Source organism: Oryzias latipes, chromosome 5 (genome assembly GCF_053564925.1).
Source record: "Oryzias latipes strain Hd-rR chromosome 5, Olatipes_Hd-rR_3.1".
NCBI classification, from domain to species: domain Eukaryota; kingdom Metazoa; phylum Chordata; class Actinopteri; order Beloniformes; family Adrianichthyidae; genus Oryzias; species Oryzias latipes.
Window position 1 is genome coordinate 3,478,728 of NC_136241.1, and position 16,273 is coordinate 3,495,000.

A 16,273-nucleotide genomic window follows, 5' to 3' on the forward strand; every position below is an offset into this window, starting at 1 on the left:
CCTGGCGCCTCCTTCGAGCTGAGAGCATTCTTGGCACCTAAAGGGGCCGAGCAGTGAACTGAAAGCATCGTCACACTTCAGAGCTGGCACCTTGTGTCATTACCAAAGAAGCATCTCCTTTTTTTCTCCCCTTTCTGGCTTGGGGAGGAAGCGCGTACTCCCCGCTCCTTGAGCGCAGGACACTTACCTCTTTGAAGGCCAGCCTGCTCCTATTGAGAGGAGATTCTCCTCGCGCTCAGTTTCCCAGCAGTCCATCCACCTCTGCGGCTCGGCCCAAAACCCCGTCCAGGAATGTGAATTGGCAAAGGATTTAATTGAGGCGATGTCTGCCCTTATGCACGGGCTAACCTTTAAAAGGCCCAGTTTGCTGACAGCGTTGCTTTTCCAAGAACGCTTGTTTCTGGGTACAAAGAAGCAGAAATCTTACATTTATATTTAAAAACATTAAATATGTTTTATGGTCTGGTAAGTATTACATTAATAAAGCAAAAAATAGTGTTGGAGGTAAAAAATTGTAAAAAAGTTTATAAATGGTTTGTAAAAACAAGTGTTTACCTCCACATATGTCCATTTAGATAAAAACACTTCCCTTTGGGCTTAGTGCAGAGAAGCTGAATTCATGTTTACCTTCATCTGTTAATGCTCTGTCAACAGCCACAAACCTCAATCAGCTAAATATCTTACATTAAAACTGTAAGATCATCTTTTAATCAGATTGTTTTGCATCATCTTTTTGGCCACCAACAAGTGCAAGAACGACTTGACAGAGTCTGATTGAAAATTTAATGTACATGAAGTTAAAGTAAACAATTTCATCAACCAAAGGAAATATTTCATGTTTGTAAACTTTGACTTGTTATTACATATTATCTTAGCTCACTTTTATTATCTTAGCATTTCTAACTCTAAACTAAAGGCCCCTGTGTGTTTGTGTAGTTCATTCACGGGGCTGCTGGAGCCTATCCCTGCCAATCGCGGGCGAAGGCGGGGGACGTCCCGGACAGGTCACCAGTCTGTCGCAGGCTTGTGTAGTTTTTTACTGTAGTTGTCTGCAAACCAGCAGGATTGGTCGTGTCTCCGTGTTTTTCTTTCTCCTTTGACAGCTTTGGTTTTTAAATGTGGATTTGGACCCTTCAGAACCATGATAGTCCCACCTCCGTGTTTGACAGCTTGAAACCCCTTTTCCTCTTTAGTTAAGGAAAACATCTCTGCATTACTCTTGTATCATTGTGGGACATTTATTTAGGTCTGAGCTCCTGTTTGAATCCATTTATTTGCTATGCCCTACTTCAAATCAACAAATGCATAGTAAAATGTGTCTCCGGTGTCAACATGTGGTTTTCCTCTGCAGCCTTTGGGACCAAATGTCAGTTACTGTCATGATCTGGTGCTGTAGGAGCTCATATGCAGGAGACCAGGGCGGATGGCAGGAACGTAAACATAAAACATAAGCTTAAGCGGGACAAAAACCCATGGAGAAACAAAACGGTGACAAAGCAGAACAGAAGACTGACTCTTGGAGAAAATGGTGTTCCTGGTGTTTTGAACATGTTCTTGGTGTTTTTCTGATGATGGAGGGGATTTCTAAAGAGAATTATACTTTAAATTGCATTTCTGATCGTTGTGAAATCAGGAGCAGACAAAACAAATGCGGATTGAAAAAGATTGTATTTTTGATTTAGAAAACAGGCTGAGCTAGCCACAGTCTCCCTGCTCCGCTCCATTCTGATGCATCCTGGTGTACATGAATAGATCCACGTACGTCTGAACTGGAATCTGGCTCCTGAATCTGAACTCCTGCCACTCTGTCCTAGAAAAAGGCCACAGGTTTTTTCATTTGGGCTAAAACAGTGCAATCGTAATCAAAAGACGTCTGAGAACACTTTGAAAAAAGATCAAAAGATGATCAGAGTGAGACTTTAAACACACTGAAGATAATTCACAAAAATCAAGACAGGTGTGGATGATTTACAACCTAAATGTGGTGTGACTGACAGGGAAACATGAAGAGAACCAAGAAGAAGCAGGCAGGCAGGCAGACAGACAGACAGGCAGACAGACAGACAGACAGACAGACAGGCAGACAGACAGACAGACAGTGAAACAGACAGACAGGCAGACAGACAGACAGACAGACAGACAGGCAGACAGACAGGCAGACAGTGAAACAGACAGACAGGCAGACAGACAGACAGACAGGCAGACAGTGAAACAGACAGACAGGCAGACAGACAGACAGACAGACAGGCAGACAGGCAGGCAGACAGGCAGGCAGACAGACAGACAATGAAACAGACAGACAGTGAAACAGACAGACAGGCAGGCAGACAGACAGACAGACAGTGAAACAGACAGACAGGCAGACAGACAGACAGACAGACAGACAGGCAGACAGGCAGGCAGACAGTGAAACAGACAGACAGACAGGCAGACAGACAGACAGACAGACAGGCAGGCAGACAGACAGGCAGACAGTGAAACAGACAGACAGGCAGACAGACAGACAGACAGGCAGACAGTGAAACAGACAGACAGGCAGACAGACAGACAGACAGGCAGACAGGCAGGCAGACAGGCAGGCAGACAGACAGACAATGAAACAGACAGACAGTGAAACAGACAGACAGGCAGGCAGACAGACAGACAGACAGTGAAACAGACAGACAGACAGGCAGACAGACAGACAGACAGACAGACAGGCAGACAGGCAGGCAGGCAGACAGGCAGGCAGACAGACAGACAGGCAGACAGGCAGGCAGACAGACAGACAATGAAACAGACAGACAGTGAAACAGACAGACAGGCAGGCAGACAGGCAGACAGGCAGACAGTGAAACAGACAGACAGACAGACAGACTCAGCATGTGTGAAGGTGAGATCTACAGCTTCCACATGTCTGTCTTGTCAGTTTCAATTTTTAGGAGTTACTCTTTGTGAGGCGTCTGTGGTGCAGAGGTAGAGCGGTCGACCTCCGATCAGAAGGTCGCAGGTTTGTCCCTGCATGTTATGGTTCATATTTCAGACTCCTGGTTGAGAAGAGCATCCTCAGCAGCTTTAGATTTTCCATTCACAGCAGATTATTTAGGGAGTTCTGCTAATGGAAGAAGTAATAACCCCCCCCCCCCCCCCCCCATCCGTACCCCTCTTCACTCCCCCTCCAGTTCTCGATCACGCCGTGGCGTGCACAAGTTCCCACCCATGACGAGCAGTGTGGATCAAACTTGCAGGTGATTTCTGTGAGGCTGAACTCTCTTTGTGTTCCCACTCTGCCCCCCCATGCCCCTATATGGGTGTGTGTCCGTGTGTACACAGGTGTTTGTTGTGTACATGTGTTTACAGTAATGTGTGAATTAGAGGACCCCCCCCCCCCTCACTTCCTCTGTGAAGGCCCCCGTATCATTACTGCGCTGGAACGGCTCGACTGAAGGCTGGGGGATTAAAGCCGTGTCGAACACGCTTCTCCTCGCTTCCTCTGCGACCCCCGCCTTTTTTGCCCCCCCCCTTGGCTCTGCGAGCTTAAACTCGCCCGCTGCCAGAACAGCGAGTTGGTAACTTTGGAAACAGTTTGTGTGAATTTTCCTATCGCTGGCTGGCGAGCGCCCAGAAGCCCCAAACAAAGCATGGCGGTGATCAGTTCGGGGTGGGGGGGTGGGGGTTTGAAGACCTCAGCTTATCAGACTGGACAGAAGGAAGGTAGATCTCTTTGAATTCTTTTCCCATCCATCACTCAGAATCAGAGAATCCGATGAGCTGCTGCTCCGTCAAACGATTTCAGTCATTCCAGAACAGGATAACTCAACAGGAAGCTGAGACTCTCTGCATGTCCTCATCTCTGAGCAGAACGTCAGCTGATCAAGTTCAAGGTTGGACAGATCTCTGTGGTTTAGAGCTTGTTAGCCATTACTCGGTTTGCATCTCACAGTCATTGCAAATTCTTCTGTCGTTCGGCAACGAGATGAATTGGTTTAAAACATCCGGAAAAACATGTAAACACAGACTAAGGAGAACAAAGTTGAACTTTCAGTTTGAAATTGGGCAAATAAAGGTTGTACATGTAAGTCAATGCACTGATTTCACCAGGGGAGGAGCTACAACATTTTATAAGGGGGGGTGGAAGGGGGTCAGAGGGCTTTTGAAGGGTGGCATCACAAATAAAAGGATCAAAACTATGCATAATAAACTTTTATTTTAAATTGATGAATTGATATTTATGAGTTTTCCAAAAATAAGGATTTTTTCTTGCCCAAGGAAACAGCACGGCTCAACATTGAAAATCTTATAATATTTAAAATATTATCTTAATCAATGATGATACTGATAATTGCCTCAAAAATTGGGGGCAAGTGGTGGGGGGTCTTTTTGCTGGGGGTGGGGGTAGCTCTGCCCCTGCATCCCACTGTACAGTGGTCGGCCAATGTCTTGAGTCTGAGTTTTAGAAGCTGGACCCACCCCCGCATAGAAGCCGGGGATTTGCTGAGCGGAGACACCAGACGTGACACGCATAATGACGCCCCCCCTCCTGCTTCCGGTCCGACAAAATAAAAGATGAAGTGCAACAACAGGCGTGAAATGGCTGATTAGAAATTTGGAGAGAAGTGAAAGGATGCATGAGATTGTTCTTTCTTGGCTCTCTGTTATCTGTTCTAGCTGTAGAAAATAAAGAACTGGAGCCAAAAGAACAGAAGAGGATTTAGGATGACATTCAGCAGCATGTCAGGTGTCATTAGTCTGTTTACATGTGACGGGTCACCTGTCAATCATCCTTTTGCATGGACATTTGTTCGGCAGCAACAATTCCTGCAGTGTGACAAAAATCTATAGACTCTGTAAACTCAAAGGTTTTGTTTGCATAAATGCTAAAGGGAACATCTACTAAGGTTATTTTTTTTAATTACCTTTCAAATCCACACTGACATCCTATAGATGGTCCACTTTGCAGAGTGAGCGTGGTCGAGGTGCTCCCGCCCACAGTCCTGCTGCCGCACAGATCAGTTTGGAGCTGAATCTCCTCTGAAGTGGGTTTTAAAACACAAAGTTGGCGTGAGTCAGTGGACAGCCTGTTTGCTTCCCAACATGATCCCAAGACCTTCCACATATAGAAGATATCCACAACTTTCTTAGTCCCTGAAGGACAGATGTCTCTTTCTAAAGCGTTCCCAGTGGTCTTTTAATTATGATGACGCCGTTCTCAGCCAAAACTAAACCACCTGTGTCTCTCCAGGGCCTAGTTTCTGCAGAGCAGCAGGACTTCATTAGAAATTTGTCTCTGAGTTGTGGGAGGATCTGTTGGTTTGTAGTAACCCCCCCCCCCCCTTCCCTTCTGTCGCTACGAGCTCGGAGCAGGAAGCAGGAAGCTCCTTTTCAAACGACACTCTTTCATCTGTTTGAATAGGGAGACACTTAGAAATGCTATTTTTAGCTAAATTTACTGTATATATTTCCTCCATCATCAGAAAAATGCTAAAGAACATGTTAAAAACACCATTTTCATCAGAGTGAGTCTCTAAAATGGGGAAAATGGGGAACTGCAGCATGTTGTGTTTTCAGGATTTAATCAGGGTGACCGCCTGTTTTCACGACCAAGCTCCTGCAATTGTCTGTTTGGGAGAGTTATCTCAACACCAAAACAAAGGATCTTATTTGTAATGTAAGAGCAGCAAAACACTGTGACTGCCCATCAAAAAGGTTGGAGGCTGCACAGATGTGAAACCATGAACAACCGTTAGAAATCCAAAAGTGTACTGATTAGCTGATTTTGCTGTTCTGGCCCTTACATGTCATTAGTTTCGATATGCCTTGTGTTTGTAGAAATGCTATTACTGCTCATTTTTCTCTAGATATTATTGAATGTTTGAAAATCTCCAGTAATGATCAGATGTGAAGTTTTTTTACTGTCTGGCAGAGTTTTTGCCTAACGCCAATGGAATTGGGAATCTTCTGGCAGTGGTGTTTTTCTCTGGTCTTTTTAGTCTGACAACACAGGTTTGAGTCACAAACATTTACTGTATTCGATAATTGGACCAGGTGAGTGTAACGTTATATAGAAAATGGTTTACTCCAATCTAATGAAGACAACTAAGTCGCCATTTTTCCGCCAACCTTGTTGCCATGTTTGAACCAAAAATCCTCAGGAAGAAGTGATTGGTCCGAGTTGGTACGAGTCATCGTTTCTATGGCAACTGCTATCTCCATTCAGAAATCAAAGCAAACTTATTTATTCAGCCCTTTTCTTATAAGAACGTAACACAAAGAGCTTTACATTAAAATGATATTAAAAATAACATAAAAACAAGCACGAAAATTAAAATAGGGCCCTTTCCCCAGACCACCACAGACAGGGACCAGTCTCACCACAGGCGGGGACCAGCTTCACCACAGGCGGGGGTCAGCCCCACCACAGGCGGGGACCAGCCTCACTTCAGGCGGGGACCAGCCTCACTTCAGGCGGGGACCAGCCTCACTTCAGGCGGGGACCAGCCTCACTTCAGGCGGGGACCAGCCTCACTTCAGGCTGGGGTCAGTCTCACCACATGTGGGATGCAGGTCCCCATCTAGAGCTCCAGCGGCTAACCAGCAGCCGACCCAGAGGGAGAGGGTCCAAAGTAAATAAAAATGAATATGAGAATTAAAAAGTAAACATACTGATACGAGTAATTAACAAATAAACAATAAATAATTGAAATAAGGAATATTAAAATAAATCATTAGTAATCTAGTGTTAATTCATAAAACAAGAAAAAATAGATAAATAAATACAATTTTAAAAGTAGGGATAATTCGGTAAAAGCCAGGTTAAAAAGCAACTATGCTCTCTGCGGCTCTCAGGTCCTCAGGCAGACTGTTCCACAAATGAGGGCCATAGTGCTGAAAAGATGCCTCTCTGTAGGTTTTGGTTTTACAGCTGGAATGGTTTGTAGACCAGTGCCAGAGGATCTCAGGGTCCAAGAAGGGTTTATATTTGACTAAAATATCTGATGGCGCAAGGCCGTTAAGGCATTTAAAATTGTTAAAAGGAGCTTAAATTCAATCCTGATGCATTGGGGGTGAAGTGAGCCCGCCTCCTGGTCTTGGTGAGAACTCGTGCAGCAGAAATTTGGAGAAGTTGACGGTTCTTAATGTTAGTTTTTGGAAGACCATCAAGCAGGGCGTTACAGCAATCAATTTTACTGATGAGAAAAGAATGCATTAGCATCTGCATATTAGTAAGAGAGAGTAGTGGGCGGACCCTAGCCAGATTTCTAAGGTAATAAAATCCAGTTTTAACCGACTGTTTTATACGAGGGATAAAAGTTAGCTCAGAGTGGAAAACAACACCCAGGTTTCTGACTGTTTCTGAATGACTTCATTTCTTTCTCACAGCTTCAGAACTGATAACTACAATTTTATTTTTTATTTATTTATTTTTTTCAGGAATAGCTTGTTTGAAGTCCTAACCACTACCACTTGAAAGCGGGCTTAAGAGAATCTGGCAAACATTTTTTAACGTTCGACGTGAGACCATGTTTTAATTAAGGCATCTGATTGGTCAGCTTGTAGCTTCAATAGCTTGGAATAAAGAGAAAATATGGGGATAAAATAGGATTAGCAAGACTTTTTTTTAAAAGATATCAGAGCAAGAATGATTGTTCTGACAAATAGAATGAGTAATAGATATGTATTTCTCAGTAGAAGTCTATGGGATTTAGGCTTATTGGAGCCATCGGGTACTTCTTGTTTGGAAGGGCGAGGAGTCACTTAGTCCAGTTCTCATAAACAGTCAATGGTCTCAAACCAGCTCTCCTTTACTGATGGTCTTAGAAACTTGGGCCAAAGTCCACGGCACACGTTCCCGCCTGAAAGAGTCTTGACAGAACCAAAACTCAAGCTTCACTCTCAAAAAGTGGCACCTGAAACTGTGGTGAATTTGAGAAAAACGTATTTTAGAAAGGATGTTAAGTGGTGATGTCAGGTGGTCTCAGACACCACACTGCTCCGTTTGCAGTCCTGAACTTCGTTGCTTCTCATCTTTTTCAGATGGTGTTCATTCCGTGTCGGCTCAGTGCCTCCTCCAAGTCATCATCATCACAGATGAGATGCTGTCCAACAGCATCACGCTACGCCTGGCCAACACCTCTCAGGAGCACTTCCTGTCCCTGCTGCTCGCTCAGTTCCTGGACGGCGTGGCTCAGGTCCTGTCTGCTGCTCCTGAGGATGTTGTTATCTTCAACATCCAAGATGATACAGATGTTAGTGTTCCCATTCTCAACGTCACCCTGTCGGTGGCCGTGCCGGTGTTTGGGGAGGCCCATCATCGCCCTGCTGGCTTTGGAGGCGGCGGGCTGTTGAGAGGCGTGGAGACGGGGGAGTTTTTCGGTTCGGAGGAGCTCCAGGAAAGGCTGTATTTGAACCGGAGCCTTCTGGCTCAGATCTCCTCCCAGGAAGTTCTCCCTTTTGATGACAACATCTGCCTCCGCGAGCCGTGCGAGAACTACATGAAGTGTGTGTCTGTACTGAAGTTTGACAGCCTGGCTCCATTTGTCTCGTCCGACACCATCCTCTTCAGACCCATCCACCCCATCGCGGGGCTGAGATGCCGGTGTCCTAGAGGCTTCACTGGAGACTACTGTGAGACTGAGATCGATCTCTGCTACTCCAAACCGTGTGGAGCTCACGGTGTGTGTCGCAGCAAGGAGGGAGGCTTCACCTGCGAGTGCTTTGAGGACTATACAGGTAGGCGCCAATCATCTACCTCCATCCAACCCTCTGCTCTGCATCTTCCTCACTCACACAAACCGTCCTCATATTCTTTGACTGCATCCGTGAACCTCCTCTTTGGTCTTCCTCTGGGCTCCAACTGCAGCATCCTTTTGCCAACATCATCATTGTTCCTCCTCTGAATGTGTCCAAACATCTCAATCTGCTTCCCTGCATTTACCTCCAAAACCTTTAACATGAGCTGTTGCTCTGATGTGCCTTTTTGCAAACATACTCATGCTCTATTTTAGCAGGAAATCAAGCATATTTAGCTAATTTGTCTGAAACTTTTTCCCTCTAGATTATCGCAAATGAAGATGATTGGGGAGAAGACAGTCTAAGAAGATAGCTTGCTCAAATTTTTCCAGTTAGGTTAAAAATGTGTGTATTTAGGAAAGTATTAGGCTTGACACCTAACTTCAGTCACCAATCTCTTTATGAAACTTTCATTTAAAAAACATGCTGAGGAAACAGAAAAAGAAAATCCACATTGTTGAAATAAGCCTGATTAGCTCTCATGCTGGAGACCCTTGGTAGATTCCTGTGGAATGTCGTTTTCTTCTCCTGGACAAACATCTCATGCAAACGTTGTCTGCCATGTTGACCATCCTCCTCAACTCTTTATGGAACAGGGCTCTTTATTGACACAGACTGTCCTCTGCGCTAATGAGCGGCCCTGCAGGCAAAGGCTGAGTGAAAAGCCATTGATTTGATTTCGCCTTGTTACAGACAACTTTAGCAGAAGTGTGACCCTGTAACCCATCAATGCATCTGTCTGAGTTTCTAAAACCATTAACCATCTGACAGTTTCTATTGTTCAGGTGCAGTTACTTTACAACAATCAGACAAGATGCAGTTCTATGCTTATGAACATGCTTCTGTGCATCTAAAGGGTCGTAACTTGTTGAAACGCCTTTGCTCAGCTCAACTTTAGCAGAGTTTCCACAGCAAGAGCAACAAAAACACCAGCTGATGAGAATCTGACATCCACGTTTCAGACCAGAGAGCATGACAAAAACAACAAAGGAGAATCAAAGCTCTAACACATCCAGAATCATTTTGCTGGGTGGAATAAGGACAATGAAACTACGAATCACAGATGAGAGAGCTATGACTGAAAGAAAAGAAAAACAATATATAGAATTTGTTCAAGCAGAGGAGAATACGTTCAATTTTTAGGATTAAGCGCAAATTAATGTATTCCTGTTGGCAGCTAAATTTGCAAAGGGGTTGCAGGATGTGCTATTTATTCATAACTCTAAAAATTATTCACATCTTCAAAGGGTTAAAGAGCATTCCTTCTTTGGATTTGTACAGGAAGGAAAGAGGAACAAATTAAGAAAAATAAGGGGAAAGAGAACAAAACTATGCTAATTTATACGGTTTGAATTTTAGAGTAGTAACATTCTTTTTTTTTTGAGAGGCTAAATGGGTCAAATCCTTACTTTGGACTTTCATATGCAAAATTTATTCTTAATGAATGAGAAAACATGCAATAAATAAAGTTATGTGTAGGATTGGATATCCTAAAAATGAGGCAGTTGTGTTATACATGACCAGCGAGAGAACATGAAGTGATGCTAATATTAGTTAGCATTTGGTTTAAGCTAATGGTAACATACGTTTAAAATAGATTGCCAAAAGGCAATAAAAGCTTGCATGAAATTTAAGGTGATGCAAGCTCTTGGTAACATTAGGTTTAAGGCAATGCTAACATAAACCATTAAACCAAATCATTTCCAGTGGGGGAGATTAACAAATAATTATTTCAATCACCCAAAAATCACATTTTTTACTATTTTGGTAAAAAAGAAAAACATTTTTAAAAGTCACTCATAATTAATTGGTTAAGAATGAAGAGTTAAGAAGAGGAAAAATGCAAAATACAGCATAATCTAATGCTAGTAACTTTAGCATTAGATCAACGATAGTGCTATCTTTAGCATTAGATTAAAGGTGATCATAACTTTAGCATTAGACAAGAGGTGATGCTAACCTTAGCATGACATTAAAGGCGATGATAAATTTAGCATTACATTAAAAGCAATGCCAGCTCTAGCATTGGATTAAAGGTGATGCTAACTTTAGCATTACATTAAAAATAGATAGTAGGTCTGCCGACATCTTTCATTAAAGCCAAATGTTTTTCTAGTGGTGAATGACATAGTAAGGATCTATGTTTGGCTACAACACTGATTTGTATTTTATTTTATTTTATTTTATTTTATTATATTTTGGTTTATAAAAACCTGTAAACTCGTAATTTTATCACAAGACAACCTTTGTAATTGTGGAGATGATTCTCTGCTCTTTTGTTAGGCTTTGGCACAATCATCATCAGAATCAGAAATACTTTATTGATCCCAGACATGGGAAATTTGTGTGTTACCATAGCAGCATTGTAATCATAAAAAGAAAATACAATAATATAAAAACAAAGTAAATGTAAACAAATAAGGTGGTATAATAATAATTACTAATGCTATAATCATCATGGATTAATCATTGATTAGCTACAGAGTTTTTTAGCTAAGAACTCCTCTCTTTAAACCTTTTTTAAAGATGTCCAGACTCCGAAGCTGCTTTCACACAGACATGTTGTTTTGCATCTGCTGCATCCTTGTTTTTGCCTCAACAACAGTATTTTCCTTCTTCTCTGCAAGCAAGGCCTCTAGAGGTGGTCACACACCAGCCACTGTTGACTTAAGTGGTTTTAAAAGGATGTCCTTTAAAGGACGCTCCTTAAAGCTCCCTCAATGTGAGCCTAATCCTGTCATTGTCATGTAGGAAGAGCTGCACCATCAGGATTAACAAAGAAAAGGAAAAAAACCTTGCTCATTCCATGTATTTGCAGAGATCCCTCTGTTTAGTTTTCAATGCTGAAAAGTATTGAATCATCTTTTATCACCCAACGACATTTTCTTTGCAGAAACTCTCTTTTTGATCAAAAACTTAAAGGTGTGTTTTTTACTCCTGTGTCAGCTGTTCATTCTGAGGCTTCCTAACGGAAGAATTCTGCATAGTTGGTGGTGTTTCCCTGCAGAAGTCTGGATTTCAGTCAGAGTTTAACCTTCTCTTTGTTCTCTCTGCACTCACGTCCTTTCCATTCTCCCTCATCAAACGGCGTTTTTTCCCTCTGTTTGAGCAGCTGCTCATAAAGCCTTCAGCAGTGTCGGCCTCTGTGTGTGTGGACGCCGAGTGCAGGTTGAGTGGCACTTGCATATTGATGCATGTATGTGGGTGTTGGAGCTGGACTGCAGGTGCTTTTCATGGGAAGTGGGTGCTGTGGGTATTTTTTCATCCGCTGTTTGCAGGAATCCTTTGCATCAGTGGGGGAGGTTTGAGACCTGGACGCTTATCTGCGTTCAGGCTTTGGGTTGAGCACCAAAGTTTTCACCCCAAAGGTTCAGGCGTTTTATTTGGGAATGTCTGTGAGTCTGCGTGTGCAGTGCTTGTTCGTTCATGGCGGGGGGATCTTCAGCGTTGTCAGATGGTCGCTGGAAGGGAAATGAGGGAGACGGAGGGCGCTCCTTTGAAAGTCTCTGTTTGAAGGTGACTTGACGTGCTGATGCTTGTGATAGGAGCTCCCACTCATCTGCTCACCTCCTCCTCTCAGAAAAAAAAAACACACATTTTTGAGTTAAGTGTGCATTTGTTGGAATCATAATGTGCATGACCGCTTTGGAACAGAAATAGTGAATGCTCACTCTCCTGTTCTCAAATGTGGCAAACACTGAGAGCCTCTGTGATTTGCCGCTGAGAATAAGTGCATGCTGTTGTAAAATCAGAGCAGCAGCCAACTGCACAACAGCTGCACACCTCGCCGTGAATTCATTGTGATCATTTCTTTCAATGATTTCATGGTGGACAAACGACGCACAGCTCTGAAGCGTTTCCCGTGTGAAACAATTGCTGCAAAATCCTTTTTTCCTGCATCCCTTTGTGAAAACATTGAAATAATGTTGGTGTCCAGAAAAGGCTTGATTGCAGATTTCTTGATCAATGTCACGCTGACCTCTCAGCCAGGAGTTTGTTGGGGTTTCAGCTGAATTGAACGTTTCTCTGCTCCTGCTGTTTGTCTGCAGGGAGACGTCTAATCCTGAGGCTGCACAGAGTGACTCCAGCAGCGTAAAGAGCTCTGATGAAGGAGCAGGATGCTCTCATGGGGGCTGCACAGATTCTAGCTTAAACTTATTGTTGCAATTGTTCCAGCTTCTCCTCATGAGTGGCTGCTTGTGCAGATCTTTAGATCTGATCAATTATTGAAAGCATCCTGCTTGTTGTGTTCTGTTTGTCTGAATTTAAAGATTAAAGAGATTAGTTCATGAGGAACTGCTCATTTTTGCTGAGAAATACAAATACAATAAAGTGTAAATACCGGCGTTTAGATCAAGAAATCCACCCGCCGTCATCGTCTTTCCTTATCCATGTCTAATCCTGCTTTTATCAGTTAAGTGAAGCAGTTTGATGTTTTACTTTCATGTCAGATGTACCTATGGAAATGACAGTAGAAAGCATAAAGATCTGCGTCTCTGTTGGATCTTTACCGTGTTTGTGCAATCTGCTGCTTAATGAGGCACGAGCCTAGTGAGCAGCGTTTATTTACAGGGATGCACCCGTCGAGGAGCAGAGGAGGCGCATCTGAATTATTGATTAAGTCTTTATCTGGAGCCGTGAGTGTGAGCTTGTCTCAGTCTCGGTTGCTCACCTGGCCGCTGTGAGGAGGAGCTGTGGTGGAGGGCGGGGCCACTGACCACCTGGAGGCGTTCATGACGGATCAATGAGCAGGATCAATAGAGCTGCTCTGCTAAATGTGCTTTCCCACGGTGAATCATATCTCAGAGTCACTGGTTTTCTCGTTTTGCTGGCAGAGAGTGTGAGACCACCTCAACCGCCTCAGGAAACACAAGCACTACTTTTTCTTTATTTGCCTGCGGCGAGCTGCTGAATTCATAACAAAGCAGGCAGACTTTATTTTACAGCCCAGAATGTGACAGCTGATTTCACAGATTGACAGGATATGCAACAGAGAATAGGTTGGCTTTTTGGGGCAGGAGATGTCTGAATTTTAGGGAAAAATATCAAATATTATTGATGAGGACAGAAAGAAATAAAGATCCTTTAGCTTGAACTCTTTGTGGTTCAGGGCCTTAAAGAGCGTTTTCCTCTACTAAACAATCTGCTCAATCAATTTGTCAGTAATACTGTTTTTTGTGGCACACTTGATATCAATCTTTTTGGCAAAAAGCTTGATAATTAAAACCTATTTTTGATTATATTATGCAATAATTCCACAATGAACCTGAAAATATGCAAACAAAAACTCAATTCCAAGCAGTAAATTTTTTTTTTTGCTGCGAAAATCCCCAAATGTTTTTACTGATATATCACGATGTTCAAACATGTAGAGACAAGATAAAAATGTATACATCTAAAAACAAAACAAGGACAAAGTCAAAACGATACGAAAAATGTCTAAAAAATCAGCTGAAACTCCACTTAACTATAATATTTTCAAGGATTTATTCCAAGGGGAGTCACATTTGTGTCTTAACTGTAGTTCAATATGAAGAAATCTTAGGAATGCAAATAAAGTTTTATTTTTGATACATAAATGTTGATGAAATACTCCACAGGCTTTGAGCAGATGACTGGTGGGATAAGCTCAGACCATCCATGGAAAAACCCCAGAGCAGAGACGCTGATGTTGGTTGAGGTCAGTCCTCAACATGGTACCAGTCCAGGTGGAGAACGGGGTGGAGGAGGGCCGGCAAAACCATTTGGAATGTAGAAAAATGAAAGTCAGTGAACTTAAAAACAGACTTGATTGTGATTGGCTGAGGGAAAAAAGCGGGGAATTTAGCTTTTGGTTTAGGGTGAAGGCTTAATTGATGAGTGGCCTGTAGAACCCAGCTTATCCCAAACTGAGGAGGATCTTCCTCATCCAAGCTTCACTTATTACTGAGCCCGTGTCCTGACATTAAAATATAAAAATATATCTTGTTCCCACAGATTAATATCTTGTTCCTACAGATTATTATCTCGTTCCCTCAAAATACTATTCCGTTCCCTCGAAATGATTAACTCGTGAGAACGCAATAATTATGTCGTTCGAACGAAATAATTAATCCGTTCGAACGCAGTAATTATTCACGTCATAAGTCATACACGCGGATATGCTCTCTGTACGCCGGCAAAACTAAGCCGCTTTCAGTGGTAACTTCCGTGTCTCTGTGACCCATATTCGTTCAAAAAAGGAACATGAAAAACAAAAATGATCACTTTATTACTGTCTCAATGAATATAAGAAAAATATCAAAAGATTTATGATAACTAGGCTGCTTTGTCATACGATAGCTCCTGCTAGGCTACTACTAGCTCCGCCGCAGAGCTCTTTGATGTATGCCGGCATTTGGGCAACTGGCTGGTCTGTTGTCAGACAGCTGATATTGTAGTTTAGGGTCGAATAGGAATAATAATTTTCAGGACTTGTCTTTTATTAACTTTAGCAGTCAGTCGCTTTACATTCGAAGGCTATAAGGCTACATGCTAACTGACTAGCCGATCATATCCTGTTATTAATTTACGTTATAGATTTACAGCAGATACCTTCACATTTCTGTCTGTGTGTGTGTCTCATTACATTGCATTGAAGACACGGAGGATGTTTACAGAACAGATTTATTTATTTCAAAAAGCACAAAAGCATCCATCGTATTTTGGATGGAGCCAGTTGCCCAAATGCCGGCATACATCAAAGAGCTCTGCGGCGGAGCTAGTAGTAGCCTAGCAGGAGCTATCGTATGACAAAGCAGCCTAGTTATCATAAATCTTTTGATATTTTTCTTATATTCATTGAGACAGTAATAAAGTGATCATTTTTGTTTTTCATGTTCCTTTTTTGAACGAATGTGGGTCACAGAGACACGGAAGTTACCGCTGAAAGCGGCTTTTGCCGGCGGACAGAGAGCATATCCGCGTGAATGACTTATGACGTGAATAATTATTGCGTTTGAACGGATTAATTATTGCGTTCGAACGACATAATTATTGCGTTCGCAGGAGTTAATCATTTCGAGGGAACGGAATAGTATTTTGTGGGAACGCAGTAGTATCTTGCGGGAACGCAATAGTATCTTGTGGGAACGTAATAGTATTTTGTGCGAACGAGATAATAATCTGTGGGAACAAGATATATTTTTATATCTTAATGTCAGGACACGGGCTCAGTAACTTATGCCTGTTTTGAACCAAAATATTTCAAAACAAAAAACGTTCTAAAACCTTTGTGTTTAAGTTTGAAGGAAGCAAACATAATTGGGTGCTGGCGTCATTTCTATGTCACCGTAAACAGCCGATGTGGCAAACTTACCAGTGAGTTCAGGTACTATTAAGGAATGCATGTCCAAAGTCCGGCTCATGGGCCAAATGCAGCCCGAATTCAAATTTCCACCGGCCTGCAGGCTCCTGTCAGAAAATCTATTATCAAACATTTCTGGTCTTCAAGTATGAAATTCACAGTAATTTGGGTAAAAATTTA

At 42.6% G+C, this 16,273-nt stretch overlaps 1 protein-coding gene across 1 annotated transcript in view; it reads left to right on the plus strand.

The window, feature by feature from the left end:
• celsr2 (cadherin, EGF LAG seven-pass G-type receptor 2) overlaps positions 1-16,273 on the plus strand; it is an 89,029-nt gene that overhangs the window by 25,702 nt on the left and 47,054 nt on the right. Inside the window, exon 2 of the mRNA XM_023954719.2 lies at positions 8,014-8,709. Coding sequence (XP_023810487.1) covers positions 8,014-8,709 — 696 coding nt within the window. The remainder of the gene's footprint in view (positions 1-8,013; positions 8,710-16,273) is intronic.